The sequence below is a fragment of the Schistocerca cancellata genome, chromosome 5 (genome assembly GCF_023864275.1).
Source record: "Schistocerca cancellata isolate TAMUIC-IGC-003103 chromosome 5, iqSchCanc2.1, whole genome shotgun sequence".
NCBI lineage: Eukaryota > Metazoa > Arthropoda > Insecta > Orthoptera > Acrididae > Schistocerca > Schistocerca cancellata.
Genome location: NC_064630.1, coordinates 392,260,008 through 392,275,504, shown reverse-complemented (window position 1 = coordinate 392,275,504; position 15,497 = coordinate 392,260,008). Strand labels below are relative to the sequence as shown.

The window sequence follows — 15,497 nt, the reverse complement described above, 5'->3', positions numbered from 1 at the left end:
TTATGTTCATACCGAAGGCAGTAAAAGTGCCTCCAATTGAAGTACAGAAGGCAGCTGTGGCCCAAAATGTGTGCAAGAAAATCATTATACTGAAGAAGATCTAAATATATTATGCAAGCTGAGTGGGTGAAAGCCTGAAATGTGTCCTTGCATAAAATAAAAATATACAAAACATGCATGTCTGCTGTATTTCTTGATAGTGACACTTGAAATAAACAAAGCCACTTTCATAACTTGGCAATTGTTAACATTAAAAATTACTTGCATACATCCGGACATTCACCATAGTGTCTCCTATAGCTTAGTGGAAACCACACCTCAAAATATTTACTCATGATGGAGACATTTATGGTCCCTTATTTTAGCTGCGTCACCCTGCATACTGGTTATCACATAAATAGTTAGGTATTAAATGCCTTTGTACATTTTACAGTGAGAAATTGAAAGGATCTAGGAAATAATCAATGTACTGAAAATTCACTCTATGTAATATCTGAGAAATATGAAGCAGGTGATAAAAGTCAAGAAAATATCAAGGATCTTGTGGTTGATTTGTATTTTTCATTTTTTTCAGCAGAATGATACAGTTTTATAGGAGACAGCATTACATATTTGAGAATAACACAACAGTAAATGTGCATAGTTTGTAAGCTGGCACCTAATAGTTTTTGCACTATATATTCAATGTTACATGAAATGATCATTTACATTTAACTGTACACTTACATTGTGAAATGGTGATTATCAAAATAATTATGTTTATAAGTCAACAAATAAAAAAATTACATATTTACAATTTTTCTTCAGCACTGTACTTTATGAGCCTGAAGTTGCAGTGCTGAAGCAGTCTATTAAAATGTGGCATCTTATAACACATGCCTTATGGCTTGGAAACAGTTTATGAGATATGACCAAAAATTATCCAGATTCATAATACAAATTAAAAACCTTTTCCAATATGATTCACTAAGAAAGTTTGTAATATTCTCCTATTTTCCTGTTTTATCTTATAGTGCCGGATGAACTGTGAACTAAATTCCTTGCAGCTCTTATCTTACAGGTAACTGACTTGCAAGAAGAAAACTGCTTGAACCTCTGTCTAACATTTTCAGGATGGCAAAATCAGGAGAGGCTTATTGCTAGCATCTAAATCTCCCAGCTGTTACAATTAGCTTCTCCATTAAGTAGTTCATCAGTTGTTCTAATGTACTCAATTCTAGCACTCCAGTTGAGGAAAAATCCTTAGCAGTTCTGAGAATCTGCTGTAAATTCTGCACGTGACATTCAGAAATGGTGACTAAGCTCACCGTTTTAAAAAAGTTGGGCAAAATCTTATATGGCAGTTTGTCATGAGATTCTCAAGTCGTGTGGTGGACAAAGCTAGACAAAAGCTAGTAAGGTCATGACATGTGCCCACAACTTGTGATCACAGCTGTTACAGGAACATTCATATATGAAACTGAACCATCGTTTAATGTCACTGCTCCACACTATGATTCATGAATACACTGCCATAGAACGATTGACCAGTAGGCAGAACTTTATTGCTTTATGTCACAATTTCATGGACTGAGACTGAATAAGAGTGTTGAATGGCACTTCAGCAGTGACGGTATGCTTTTCTGAATATAGTTACTTTTTGCAGTTGTTCACTGCCAAATTCTACAACCAGATATCTCAGTGTAAAATTTCTTCAAAGCTTTATCTCTCCTTAATAAGAAACAGGTATTATATACAACTACAACTGATGTACTAAGATAACAATCTGCATTTTAGAAAATTCCAGTAATGTCTGGTCATATCTCGCACAAAATGAATGTGTAACATCAAATGCTATTCTTTATACAAGAAATAAGCTTTCTCAAAGCCATGTAACACATGAAATGTTGGCACCACAACGTCACAGTTTGCATCCTGCTGATGGTGATGTAGCTTCTCCTCTATCCAGTAGAGTGAGGCCCACAACTGTAAATAAGAAGAAATAAAATGACATAGAATGGAAACTTCTAAATCCACTGGCTTCTGTTTCTATCATATAGTTGGTAAGTGTGATAATGGCCATCATGAGATATACTGGAAGGGAAATCATTGATATAGACTTTCACAGTTCCCATAAAACTATTCACAGGATCTTATCAGCACTGCCTGATGATTACGGCCAACAATACAGCCACTTGCTGCTGTATAATATATTATGCAATGTAGCAGTAATCAATAGCGTTTTTGTCAGGCCCTTATAGGACTCACTTTCATTCTTATAACAGTTCACATAAATATGGAATCTTCCCAATTGACAAATATTGTGCTACCCTTTAATTTGCCTCAGTGTGTTTTCCTGTACTTAACCATCTTGTAGTTCCTTATTCCTTTTCTTGTCTCATGTTTCTCAATTTTAAACCCATTTTTTCGATCAGTTAATGTTTTCCAGAGGTATGTTTCAATTGTATTCTGTATATGTTTTCTATCTTAAAGTTTAGTACCTATTTGACAGTCACAGTATGGAAATATGTCGCAAGTTTAATCAGTCTAGCTTATTCCTCTCTTTGCCCCTGTGTGGCTCTTGATCTTACATTCAACTTGTGCGTTCTTCATTTTCCCAGCTGTCTTTACTTATTCCCCTTTCTCTGTTGCTTCTCTCTAACCTCATAAAAGAGCAAACATTTCAGCATTGATTTCAGTATTCATTAGTCCTTATTATTCATCAGATAATTCCTGCATTAGACTGTGATAATATTTGTGTATTGGAAAATGATATGTGGCTATGATTTTAAAAATAGCTTTCAACACAAAATTTTTCTTAGATCAGAGGCAGCCAAGAATTTGGCTCACAAACTGTGCCCTGGCTTGAGTGCCATAGTGCTCATCCTGGCTGCACATAGCTCCCACCACCACTTTATTCTGCCTGAGTGGGAGGAGAGGAAGAGGGGGGAAACTGCAAATGTACCATATTTAGATGGTAATGCAGCCACACTGCATACGAATTGATTTCATATTTCACATTTATCAACTACGTAGATCACAAGTGAAACAAAGTTTCAGTACGATTTAATTATTTTTGGCAATCTGAAGACATAATTTTTTCTGGTACAAACTGTCAGTATACAGACAGATGCAGACAGTATCACAGATTTTCGCACTCGGGTTGCCACATAATGATGACAAATTTATTTTCATTATTGAGAAAAGATCTTTTGCATACATATGTTGATTGAAATATTGTTGAACTTTTGCAACCACATTATGGGTAATGGGAAACTCTCCCTGAGGAAAACAATGTAGACATCCTGGACAGTTCTAATGTAAGATGAATGTAACAATATTATGAAAAGGATAGTTGCTACTCGCCATATAGCAGAGATGCAGAGTTGCAGAAAGACACAACAAAGGCCTTGTTGGCCAAAAGCTATCTTTCTGACAGTCTTTTTGTTGTGCCTTTCTGCAACTCAGCATCTATGCTATAAGGTGGGTAACAACTATCCTTTTCATAATATTGCTACAGTCTATCCTGGATTTTCCATTGTTTGTAATTTAAAAGACTTTGTCTTTAAAATGTGAATTACATTGCAGATCAACAGTTACATGTGCCCATGCACAGGGACACTTTCAACTGCAATGGCAAACAGTCTTGGAAACAGCTCAAAAACAAATGTGAGATTGGCATTACATTCAAAGTGTTTAGAAAACTATCCTTGTAATTCTTTAAAGGCTACAATTAATTCTTCAGACCTCACATTTTCTTTAAAGCCAGTGAGGGAATTGGACAGCATGTCATAATTTACCCCTTCTACAACGCAAGTTTTCTTTTTATGTGCATCCCCATCAAACCAGCAGTAAATTGTTTCACACCTTGCTGTGTCTTAGAGTGGGCAGTAGTGTAGTCAAGTCAACTTTAAATGTGAAGTCTGCAATCCATTCTGGAAGGTCTAATTTTCATTCCTGCACTTCTTTTTTCCTTAATAAATTCAACTATATCAGGTTATAAATCAAAAATTGTTTCAGGCATACCTTTTGACTTAACCAATGTACTTGCAGTAATATATGAAGTCTCCATACTCTTCATTCAGTTCCATCAAAACTGTTGCAAGCCATGTGGAATAATATGTGTGATTTCAGAAATTTTACTATTGGTACCAACAATTTCATCACCTGCTCCATGCGTGCAAATTGAGCACAAAATGCTTCTTGATGTACAGAACAATGAATGCCGTATTTTGAGCATTGTAATTTTTTGCTCTTTCATTGTCAACTAAATCATTAAATTCTTTCTGCATGGTACTGCAATGTCATTTCGTAACAGATTTGCAGTACCCATCGATTACGTGACTGTATAATAGATATTAAAAGTTCTCATCCCACTCTTCTATCATTCCCATTCACTCTTAAAGGGTTATGGTGATAGATCACTAGACTGCCACTTTTTGTGGAAACAGCCACTAGAACTGTGGATGTCCTTCATACCATCAACAAACAGCAAAGCGTAAACAGTGATGACACCCCGATTCTCCGGAACTGAAGATAGTTGTGCCAACAGAAAAAGCCATACCACTATACTAAATGAAATGTCACACTGTACCAGGTACTTCCAAGAAGCACTGAACAAAGCCGAGACAGGCTGAGCTTTGGCCCACACATCAGAGTCACACACTGTTTGACACACCATTGCTGGCCCCAGTTTCGATTTTGCATCACTGAAAGTTAAAAATTATGTTCATACATTGAGGCATTGCCCTGTTGGAGTAAATAATTACCATGTGCACTGCTCACTGTGACTGACACTCCTCTTCTGAGACTACTTTTGCTGCACTAGATGTTTTTCTTGTCGATTTCCCAGTGTCCCATTAGTGAAACTCCATGACTGCATGCTTCTAGTAGTCTGGAACATAAAAAATTAACAAACTATAACTATGAACCCATGTGTGTTATCATACACCAATGGTTAAAGATATAATCTTTTCTTTAAAAAGAGAGGAATTAAAAGTAAAACCTGTAGCTAAGTTCTACGCTGTCAGGAAATAGCTCTCTGCACCTTTCTGGATATTGAGTGGGATTTTAGCAGTATGACCTACAAATCCACTGTTAGAACTGCAGGAGAGTATGACAGTGGGACCACCATATACAAGTGGATTAAGACCAAGCTAGGTAAAATAAAGGAAGGAGCCATCATGATGGATGAGAAAATGGCAATCAACACCACCATGGGGTGTCTATAAGGGGGGCTTTGTCCCCCGTACTGTGGAACCTAGTGGTGAATGAACTCGATAAACAGTTAAATACTATAAGGTATTTTTGCCAAGGATACGCTGATGATTTAGTTACAGTTATTTTTGGCAAATTTGCTAGTAGAACAATGTATATGTGAACAATGGCACAATTGCACTACATATTGTGGAAAACTGGAGCAGAAAACAGGACCTAAGGTTCAGTCCCAAGAAAACTTGTTATAGTACAATTACAAGGAAGCATACTGAGGACACATACTGGGATGTCAAGGTTTTTGATTAAACTCTGCCATTAGAGGGGGTAATAAAGTATCTAGGGGTAACTGGCTGTGAAACTACCATGGACTCCTCATATAAAGAGTATATATTTCAAGGCAAACAGTACTCTTATGAGTACTAGAAGGGCCTGTGGTAAAAACTGAGGTCTGAGCCCCAGGAGTTGTACTGGATATACAGTGCTGTAATTTATGGGGCTACAGTATTATGGAATAAAGAAGAACAGAAAGTAGTGCTAAGAAGCTTGGCAAGGTTCAGAGCTTGGCCTGCTAGCCATAACAGGTGGAACTGGCATCACACCCCCTGCTGGGATGGAGATCACGCTGGACATATACCTTTGGGTTACAACAGAGGCTGCAGCAGGGGCATACAGGTTAAAAATTGGAAATAACTGGATTCCTTTAGGATCTCCAGAATCTCACACCAACATAACATGGTGAATATAGGAACCGTTGGGTAAATGCTGACTTACTGTACAGTAACTTCCAGCTGTTTCAATAAACCTTTCAGTCCAACAATTGGAAGAAGGGAGCAGTGGATCAGCCCCTGCAATGAGGTCAAAGATCATTGTGGATTTCCATGAAACCCTTGGGAAACTAGGGGAAAGTGGCACTGTAAACCTGCTGTGGCTCCCTAGCCATGCAGGAATTAGTGGCAACAAAAAGCTGATAAGAGTGGCGAGCACATGTGTGATGACTCTGTTTTTTGGACAGGAACCTGTCCTAATTATCAATAAGGCAATGGTAAAATCAAAACTTTGTGGCTGGATCAGAAGGCAACATGCAGAATATTGGACAACAATCCAAAAACAAAAACATGGCAAAAGACACAGAATACTGATGTCATTAGAGCCTGAAGAAATCAAGTCTAATAAGGAACTAGTAAAGTTTCAAGATAAGTTCCGTAATTCTGAACTTGAACAGAAAAAAGATTAAACTCATGTTAGGACTCATACTGACCACGGGGAGGGCAAAAGATGCAAAATATTGATGTCATTAGAGCCTGAAGAAATCATGTCTAATCAGGAACTAGCAATGAGTCTCCTAATACTTTTTAAGGGTACTGGTTGAGTTCACTAGAATTATAGGGAGCAAAAGTGCAACAGAAACTAAGTTTTGATATATGTAACAGCGGGCTACCTCCCCGTATTAATCAAATCAACTGAAATCAAAACCTACAGCTTTCTAACCAAGTATAACTATTTTTTCCCATTATCTGTGTTCTGGATGACAGATTTCATAGAGTATTCTACTTTCAGAGACACAGTCATTTTTACAATATTATGTTCTTCATGATGCATTCCAAAGACTTATATCTTTGTATTCTAAGGGAGATTCTTATTTTCATTTATGAGTGACAAATAATGCATAATAAAAATGTTAAATAAGACAAATCTATCAGTTAGATGTTTTGTTACTATGAGAATGTTTTCATACATGGTCTAAGACAAGGAAGTATTTATTATGTTTCAAGAAGTTCACTTTTGATGACTAATAATTGAAATTGCTGGCGTAGTATTTGTTTTTAAAATTTTATTACATTGGAGTGAATCAGTCCATATGGCTATCTTCACAGCATACTGTCAGTATTGATACGTGGAATGAATTATTCTGCTGACATTTGTGTAGTTAGCCCTGTTTGTTCTTAATAGCATGAGACATATACTGACATATATGTAATTATGTATGCTATGATTTAATTATGTAGTATTGTTTTAGAGAATATTTATGCAGAAATTACAGTGTGTTACTGAAGATGGGCATGTGGTCTTATACTGGACTGGATTAATAAAATAAAATAAAAAAAAAAAAGTTCTATGCAGCTGTTTTCAACTTTTAGACATCAGTGATAATGTTCATATGTTACCATGTTCAGAAAACAAATTTTTTTGAAAAAATACTGTGTGACAGCTCAATTTTTCGTTGTTTATGGGTCACTTATTTATGTGTTTAGCAAATTATTTATAATATGCGTTTTCAAAAATGCTTACCTTTGCACAAGATATGTCATTCCAGTACACAATGCCTCGTTTTGCTGTAGACATCAGATTGTTCCCCAATAGGAATTTCTGTGTAACAAAATAGAAAAAGGTGTATTAATAACAATAAAATATTTTCTATACTTCATAAGGCACTGTCCATCTCCATAGCTGACTGCCGTAAGGAAGACTTGGGTTCAATTTTTGATACTGTCAGAGATTTCTGATTTGTGAAAGAACCAGAATAGGGCGCAGTCAGGCCCCTGGTACCAGTCGAGGAGCTATTTCAATGGGAAGTAGGGCTCCAAGGTGTGTACAGTTGACAGTTGCTAGGGGAACGGTATTCTAACACCATGCACCTCTGTTCCACATCCAAGTGATGCCATATGGCATGACATGGTGGCTCGTCAACGTCATGTTGTCCTCTGGGTCTGATTGTGCACTCACTTTTACTGTACATAATGGACAGCCTTATATGGAAATTTGAAAGCTGTGAATTTAACACTGAACTAATCACGTTTTCTTTAGCCTTGTACTTGCTTCATAGCTGAGAATATGATGGAGAAAAATTAAATAAAAAAGTGCATTCCATTTATTACATTTCTATGAAAGTCAAACTATGGAAAATCCAGAATGGAATATAACAATATTACTACATTTCTATGAAAGTGTGTCATATGTTTCACATTTATTACTGATTATTTGCTGTGTAACTTGACTTTTAGTGATAAGCCACTTTATTTCAGTTATTTAATTTTTTTCAATATTGCCTTTGGTACAATATAGTGAAGTTTATTTGTCATATCTCAGTATGTCATACACTCTGTCTTTCATCTGATATTTTTCTCTGAAAGCTCAATATGTAGCTGACATTCTATCCTAAGGTAAAAGCACTAAATTTGCTAGTAAAATAGTGATTTCATCCTTAGTATAATGGATTTTGTACCGGCTGAAGCACTATAAATTGAGGGGAGAAGATACAAATACTCCAAGCAACTCCATTTGTCTGCTCTTCTGTTGTTTCATGGAATGCTTACCTGCTATGTAAAGATACATAAGTTCAAAGTGTTTGTTACTATGAGTTGTCAGACCAGTGAAGCTTTTTGCAGATTATTTGTCTAATGTTTAAAATTGATGCTCCTTGAGTTATTTGTTAGTAAAGGTTTCACAGTTTCCCTTAGTTCACTCTTCTTGTCATCAGTCTTCTGACTGGTTTGATGCATCCCACCACAGTTTCCTCTCCTGGATCAAACTCTTGTTCTTTCTTCTAGACAGTGTTTTGCACATATTCTGTTCTTCACTGATTCTGTGGAGAACCACCTCATTTTTTATCTTATCAGTCCTCTCTTCTGTAACATCGCAACTCAAATGTTTCAGTTGTCTTCTTTTCCAGTTTCCTCCCAGTCAATGATTCATTTCCATGCAATTCTCTGCCCCATAAGTATGTTTCCTCCTCCAATTGAGGACTATTTTTGATAAAAGTAGACTACCTTTTAGTAAGGACTGCCCTAATTGGCTAGACAAGTCTGCTTCTTATATCCTCCTCTCTTTGTCCGGCATGCATTATTTTACATCGAAAGTAGCAGAATCCCTCCATTTCATCTACGTTGTGGACCACAGTTTTAATGCTAAGTTTATTGCTAATCGCATTTCTGCTACTTCTAATCACTTTCACATTTCTTGGATTTACTCTCACTCTGTATTTTGTAGTCATTATACTCACTCCGTATTTTGTAGTAATTATACTGCTGTTCATTGAGTATAGCAATGTCATCAGCAGATCTTATCATTGATATTCTTTCACACTAAATTTTAATTCCACTACTGAACCAATCTTTTATTTCTGTCATTGTTCTTTTTGTTTGTGCAAATTGAACGGTCTTACAACCTTTCTAATCTGAGTGCTTCTGTTTTGATCCTTCATATCTCTGTGAAAGTGTGGGGTATTTTCTTGTATTTGAATTGTTACTTGGGTTAATGAAGATATTAGTGAAACCCAGCTTTTAGACTTTTCAAGAGAATGTAAAAAAATAGTGTAAAATGTGGGAAAATGTAAAAGTGGGAAATTACTTTTTAAGTTATAAAAGTTATACAGCAGCAACTCCTCTTGCATCTTCATAGTTTATGCATGATTTGTGAACATAATATGAATGAAGGATACAAATGGAAAGGTAGCACGTAACATTTATGACAATTCAATGATATTGGCTAAATATTTCAAACAGTTACTAAATAGTGCGGAACCTGAATGTCATTTGGAATTTGACCCCTATCCGAGAAACAAAACACATTTAGAAAGAGTTTTACCACCACATCCTGATGATGTAACGCAGCGATTATCTCACTTCGAAATTATTGGAAATATGCAAATTTACAGACTATTCTGAACTTACACAAACATCTTACTGACATTTGGAATACTCAGAAGTTACCAGAGGAATGGAATGTTGCAATAATGCATCCACTACACAAAAAAGGAGATAGATAAGATCCAAACAATTGTAGGGGTATATCCCTGCTGGACATTACGTATAAAATTTTTTCCAAGGTTCTGTATTTTAGAATTCGTGAACAGCTTGATGGTGAACTAGGCGAATATCAAGGAGGTTTTTGTCCAGGATGAAGCTGTCCTGATCAAATTATTAGTCTCAAATGGGTAATGAAATATCAAAGTGTCAGGAACAAGAAGCTAGTGATCACCTTTGTCGATTTTAAAAAAGCCTACGGTAGTATCCATCATGAATATCTACTGTCAATTCTTAAAGAATCTGGTTTACATCAGAAACTTGTCCACCTCATTGCAGTCACCCTTCGTAATACCAAAGCTAGAGTAATGTTCAGAAATGAATTCCCTGAATGTTTTGAGACTCATACTGGCCTTCGACAAGGCGATGGATTGTCTCTGTTATTGTTCAATTGTGTGCTGGAAAAAATCATGCGTGAATGGAACAAGATATGCCCACCACCTGTTAAGATTGGAAGAAAGATTTGACTTAACTGCCTTGCATTTGCAGATGATTTGGTGCTGTTAGCAAACAATATTGATGAAGCAAAGGTTCAGATAGAACAACTAGAACAATTAGTGGGAAAGGTTGGACTGAAAATTTCATTTGAGAAAACAGAAATTATGCTCAGCTTCCCAGTTGACACATCCCATATCATACTCCATAATGATCAAAAAATTAAAGCAATAAAAAAAGTTTAAATATCTTGGTGAGATTATTACCTGGATGCTAATGAAAGAGCATCAATAGAGAATAGAACATTAAAACTACAGTGAGCGCAGAGAACCACATGGCCAACCTACAAAAAACGAGCTCTCTCACTAAATGCTAAATTTCGACATTACTCCTCTGTCGTTAAAGTGGAAGCAACAACTGACAAATTGCAGAAAGTTGATAGAAGAATACTCTGAACAGTTATCAGTAAAAAACGTCAAGTTAATCGGCAGTGGAGACTTTTGCTCAATTCAGTAATGTATAAGAAAGTGAATCCATTGTTGATATAATGCAGAAAAGAAGGATTGCATTTTTCGGCCACATATCTCACCTACCAAATACTAGAATCCCTAGCAACTGTCAACTGTACACACCTTGGAGCCCTAATTCCCATTGAAGTAGCTCCTCGACTGGTACCAGGGGCCTGACTGCACCCTATTCTGGTCCTTTCACAAATCAGAAATCTCTGGCAGTATCAAAAATTTAACCCAAGTCTTCCTTCTGGAACAGTAAAACCAAAAACATCTGGTTTAAAGAAGTACCAAGTGATATGGATGAATTGAACATCACCATACACCAAATTCAACACAGAGAAGAGAAACTGCTTCTAAAGAACAAATATACACAGCTGACATTCAAACCATCAGAACAGAAGAAGTATGTCATATCTGCAGAAGAACAAGCTGCCAGATCACAGTGAATGAAGAAATTTTGGGAAAAAAAAGGAACTGCTAATTGCCAACACCTAAACTTAATCATTGTAGACTCTGTCATATTATGTTTGATTTTAGTTCTCCAATGTGGGAGTAAACTATGTAAATGAATAAATAGTGGAATGAAAATACTTATCAGGTTTTCTGCATTTGGTACTATGTTTAGTCACTGACATGACATTTCTTGATGCTTTAGTGCATCAAATTGCACTAAAGATGACATTTTAGTGAGAGGCAGGTAACAGCAAACCAAGTGACTGCCGTGATCATTTAAATGTTTACGAAGCTAAGGTGCTGTATTTTGCAGTTTTCATATTTATACTTGTGTACCAAACACAGTACCCTGAATGTATACAGCCTTTTATATTTTATAACAAAGGGTGTGTGAAATTTTACAAAATGCTTTAACCTCTTAAGAGTGTTACAAATTTGCATCATACCAATGCTGTGCTAATAATCAGAAGATTAACTGTTTTCAAGTACCAGTACTGCTAGTTGCTGGTTCTGCCTGAAGCTACCAATGTTTCTGACAAGTGGTGCATTCTCCTGAGTGTTGAAGGGACCTCTAAAGTGCCACATTTTTTTTTATCTTTCATCTAGAAATTTATTCAGGCATTAAGGGATTAAATATGACGCAAAAATGTAGAGGTCGGTGCATGTTACATTGCAGTCTGTCTTCTCAGCCTATATTTCACATTTACATTCATTGGGGCTTCACCAACTCACAACCAAATTGTCACTTTCTATCTAACCTAGTTTTTGGGCTGTGCTATGGAGCAGTCTGTTGCCACAACACACCATTTTTTTTGGTATGGATTTCCAGGTTGTAAACACAATGGAAAACATTGACACCAACACAAGAAATATATTTTTTATTACCTTCACTGTTGCAGGAAGCCAACTGTCATCACCACTATCACTATCACTTCCTGCACTGTCACCATTTCCCTGTATATGAAAGTCAACCATATGTTCAACATATATACTTTCAACAGTGACAACATTGCTATCAACTTGTAGGAAATCTTGCACTGAATGATCCAACTGCAGCTTTTACCACATAGAAGAGAAAAGAGTTGTGGTGTCATCATTATTACGCTGATCTAGTATGTCAGATCAATTTACTTTTTCTGCTTCAGTGAATCCGCTTTTCAAAAGCAGTCAGAGTCAGTGGACCCCTTGACATTTGTCCACGCATTGGCAATAAGGTGCAATGCATCTAAAATTGTTCCTTTAAAGGAGGATGGATCTTTTCCAGCATCCATCACTTAATACCTTCTGTATAATGGCTTTCCTATAACAAGTTTTGAAGGTATGGCTAATGCCCAAATCCAAGAGCTGCAATTTGTTGACAGGAACTCTTAACTGCTCATTTCATAAATTTGTACTGTCGCTCGGGCAACAATCAACAAACAAGAGAATTTTTCTGTTACTGGTTCTCATTCTTGCATCAAAGCTAGGCAGTCGGTTTTTATTTTGTAATATTTTTTACCTTAAAACTCTGATAGATAACATGAAACTTCTACTTCAAAGCAACAGCTAATAACACAACAATTTGATCAATTATGCAAGGCTGTGAATAATACTACACGGTAAATACAGCTAACTTTTGGCATGATAGTTGACAGGTATACCTGACACACACACACACACACACACACACACACACACACACACACACACACACAACTTTAAACTATACTGAGGACTTATCGTAACAGCTAAACTATACTGAGGATTTATCGTAACAGCTACGTTCAAATTACTTTCAATATACACTACCACTCATTAATTACAATACACCCAATAAATGACATCTAGTTCTCTGTAGATAAGGTCTGACTCCATGGGTATGGTTGAGGGAGCAAAGGAATAGTATAACAGTTGTACACGTGTCGTGATTCTTGTTTGTGGTCATTGAGATACAATAGTATCCAACAAACAATATTGTGTACATAAACGTTATGTACCTCTCTGATTGTTTACCTATTTGCTGACAGATGCCGCATTTGGTGCACCTGTGATGTCCACAGCGAAGGACCGAGCGAGGTGGCGCAGTGGTTAGCACACTGGACTCGCATTCTGCAGGACGACGGTTCAATCCCGCGCCCGGCCATCCTGATTCAGGTTTTCCGTGGTTTCCCTAAATCGCTCCAGGCAAATGCCGGGATGGTTCCTTTGAAAGGGCACGGCCGACTTCCTTCCCCGTCATTCTCAAATACGATGAGACCGATGACCTCGCTGTTTGGTCTCTTCTCGCAAACAATCCAATCCAATCCACAGCGAAGGGCAAGCTTTGCTACGATACTTAACATGTGGTTCCTGCATGTCAGTTCCTTCATGACATTGAAGTGTGCACATTGCTAGTATGGCTCCACGAGTGAATATATCCATAGAAACATGCGCTGCAAATGTAGCACTTAGCCAAGCAGGTTTATCTATTCGCCAAATTCTGAAACAGTGTAGTGTGTCTATAGGGGGTGTGCAATACACCCTTTACCACCAGAAGACAACAGGTAGCAATAAGGATATACCGCAACCAGGAAAACCTTATAAAACAACTAAAAGTGGTTATAAATATATCAGAATTACCAGTAAGAGAAATAGATTCAAAACAGTGTCCCAAATTCGTACAGAATTAGTAGAAATGAATACGACAATGATATCTGTTGCAACAGTAAAAAGGGGACTGACTGAAGCCAGCTTGAAAGGATGTGTCACAGCAAGAAAACCCCTTCTTTTGTTTTTATGGTCTTCAGTCCTGAGACTGGTTTGATGCAGCTCTCCATGCTACTCTATCCTGTGCAAGCTTCTTCATCTCCCAGTACCTACTGCAACCTACATCCTTCTGAATCTGCTTAGTGTATTCATCTCTTGGTCTCCCTCTATGATTTTTACCATCCACGCTGCCCTCCAATACTAAATTGGTGATTCCTTGATGCCTCAGAACATGTCCTACCAACCGATCCCTTCTTCTAGTCAATTTGTACCACAAACTCCTCTTCTCTCCAATTCTATTCAACACCTCCTCATTAGTTATGTAATCTACCCAACTAACATTCAGCATTCTCCTGTAGCACCACATTTCGAAAGCTTCTGTTCTCTTCTTGTCCAAACTATTTATCTTCCATGTTTCACATCCATACATGGCTACACTCCACACAGATACTTTCAAAAATGACTTCTTGACACTTAAATCTATACTCGATGTAACAAATTTCTCTTCTTCAGACATGCTTTCCTTGCCGTTGCCAGTTTACATTTTATATCCTCTCTACTTCGACCATCATCATTTATTTTGCTCCCCAAATAGCAAAACTCCTTTACTATTTTAAGTGTCTCATTTCCTAATCTAATTCCCTCAGCATCACTCGACTTAATTCAACTACATTCCATTATTCTTGTTTTGCTTTTGTTGATGTTCATCTTATATCCTCCTTTCAAGACGCTTTCCATTCCGTTCAACTGCTCTTCCAAGTCCTTCGCTGTCTCTGACAGAATAACAATATCATTGGCGAACCTCAAAGTTTTTATTTCTTCTCCATGGATTTTAACACCTACTCCAAATTTTTCTTTTGTTTCGTTTACTGTTTGCTCAATATACAGGTTGAATAACAGAGGGGAGAGGCTACAACCCTGTCTCACTCCCTTCCCAACCACTGCTTCCCTTTCATGCCCCTTGACTCTTATAACTGCCACCTGGATTCTGTACAAATTGTAAATATCCTTTCGCTCCCTGTGAGGTAATTTGAAAGAGAGTATTCCAGTCAACATTTTCAAAAGCTTTGACTAAGTCTACAAATGTTAGAAACATAGGTTTGCCTTTCCTTAATCTATTTTCTAAGATAAGTCGTAGGGTTAGTATTGCCTCACGTGTTCCAACATTTCTATGGAATCCAAACTGATCTTCCCTGAGGTCTGCTTCTACCAGTTTTTCCATTCGTCTGTAAAGAATTTGCGTTAGTATTTTGCAGCCATTACTTAATAAACTGATAATTCGGTAATTTTCACATCTGTCAACACCTGCTTTCTTTGGGATTGGAATTATTATATTCTTCTTGAAGTCTGAGGGTATTTCAGCTGTCTCATACAT

At 37.0% G+C, this 15,497-nt stretch overlaps 1 protein-coding gene across 1 annotated transcript in view; it reads right to left on the bottom strand.

The window, feature by feature from the left end:
- Positions 1–539: 539 nt before the first annotated feature.
- LOC126187454 (centrosome-associated protein CEP250-like) overlaps positions 540–15,497 on the bottom strand; it is a 537,002-nt gene continuing 522,044 nt past the window's right edge. Inside the window, exons 16-18 of the mRNA XM_049928545.1 lie at positions 7,486–7,563; positions 4,749–4,873; positions 540–1,965 (exon numbers count right to left, since the gene is read on the bottom strand). Of these exons, the coding sequence (XP_049784502.1) occupies positions 4,790–4,873; positions 7,486–7,563 (162 nt within the window). The 3' untranslated portion in view covers positions 540–1,965; positions 4,749–4,789. The remainder of the gene's footprint in view (positions 1,966–4,748; positions 4,874–7,485; positions 7,564–15,497) is intronic.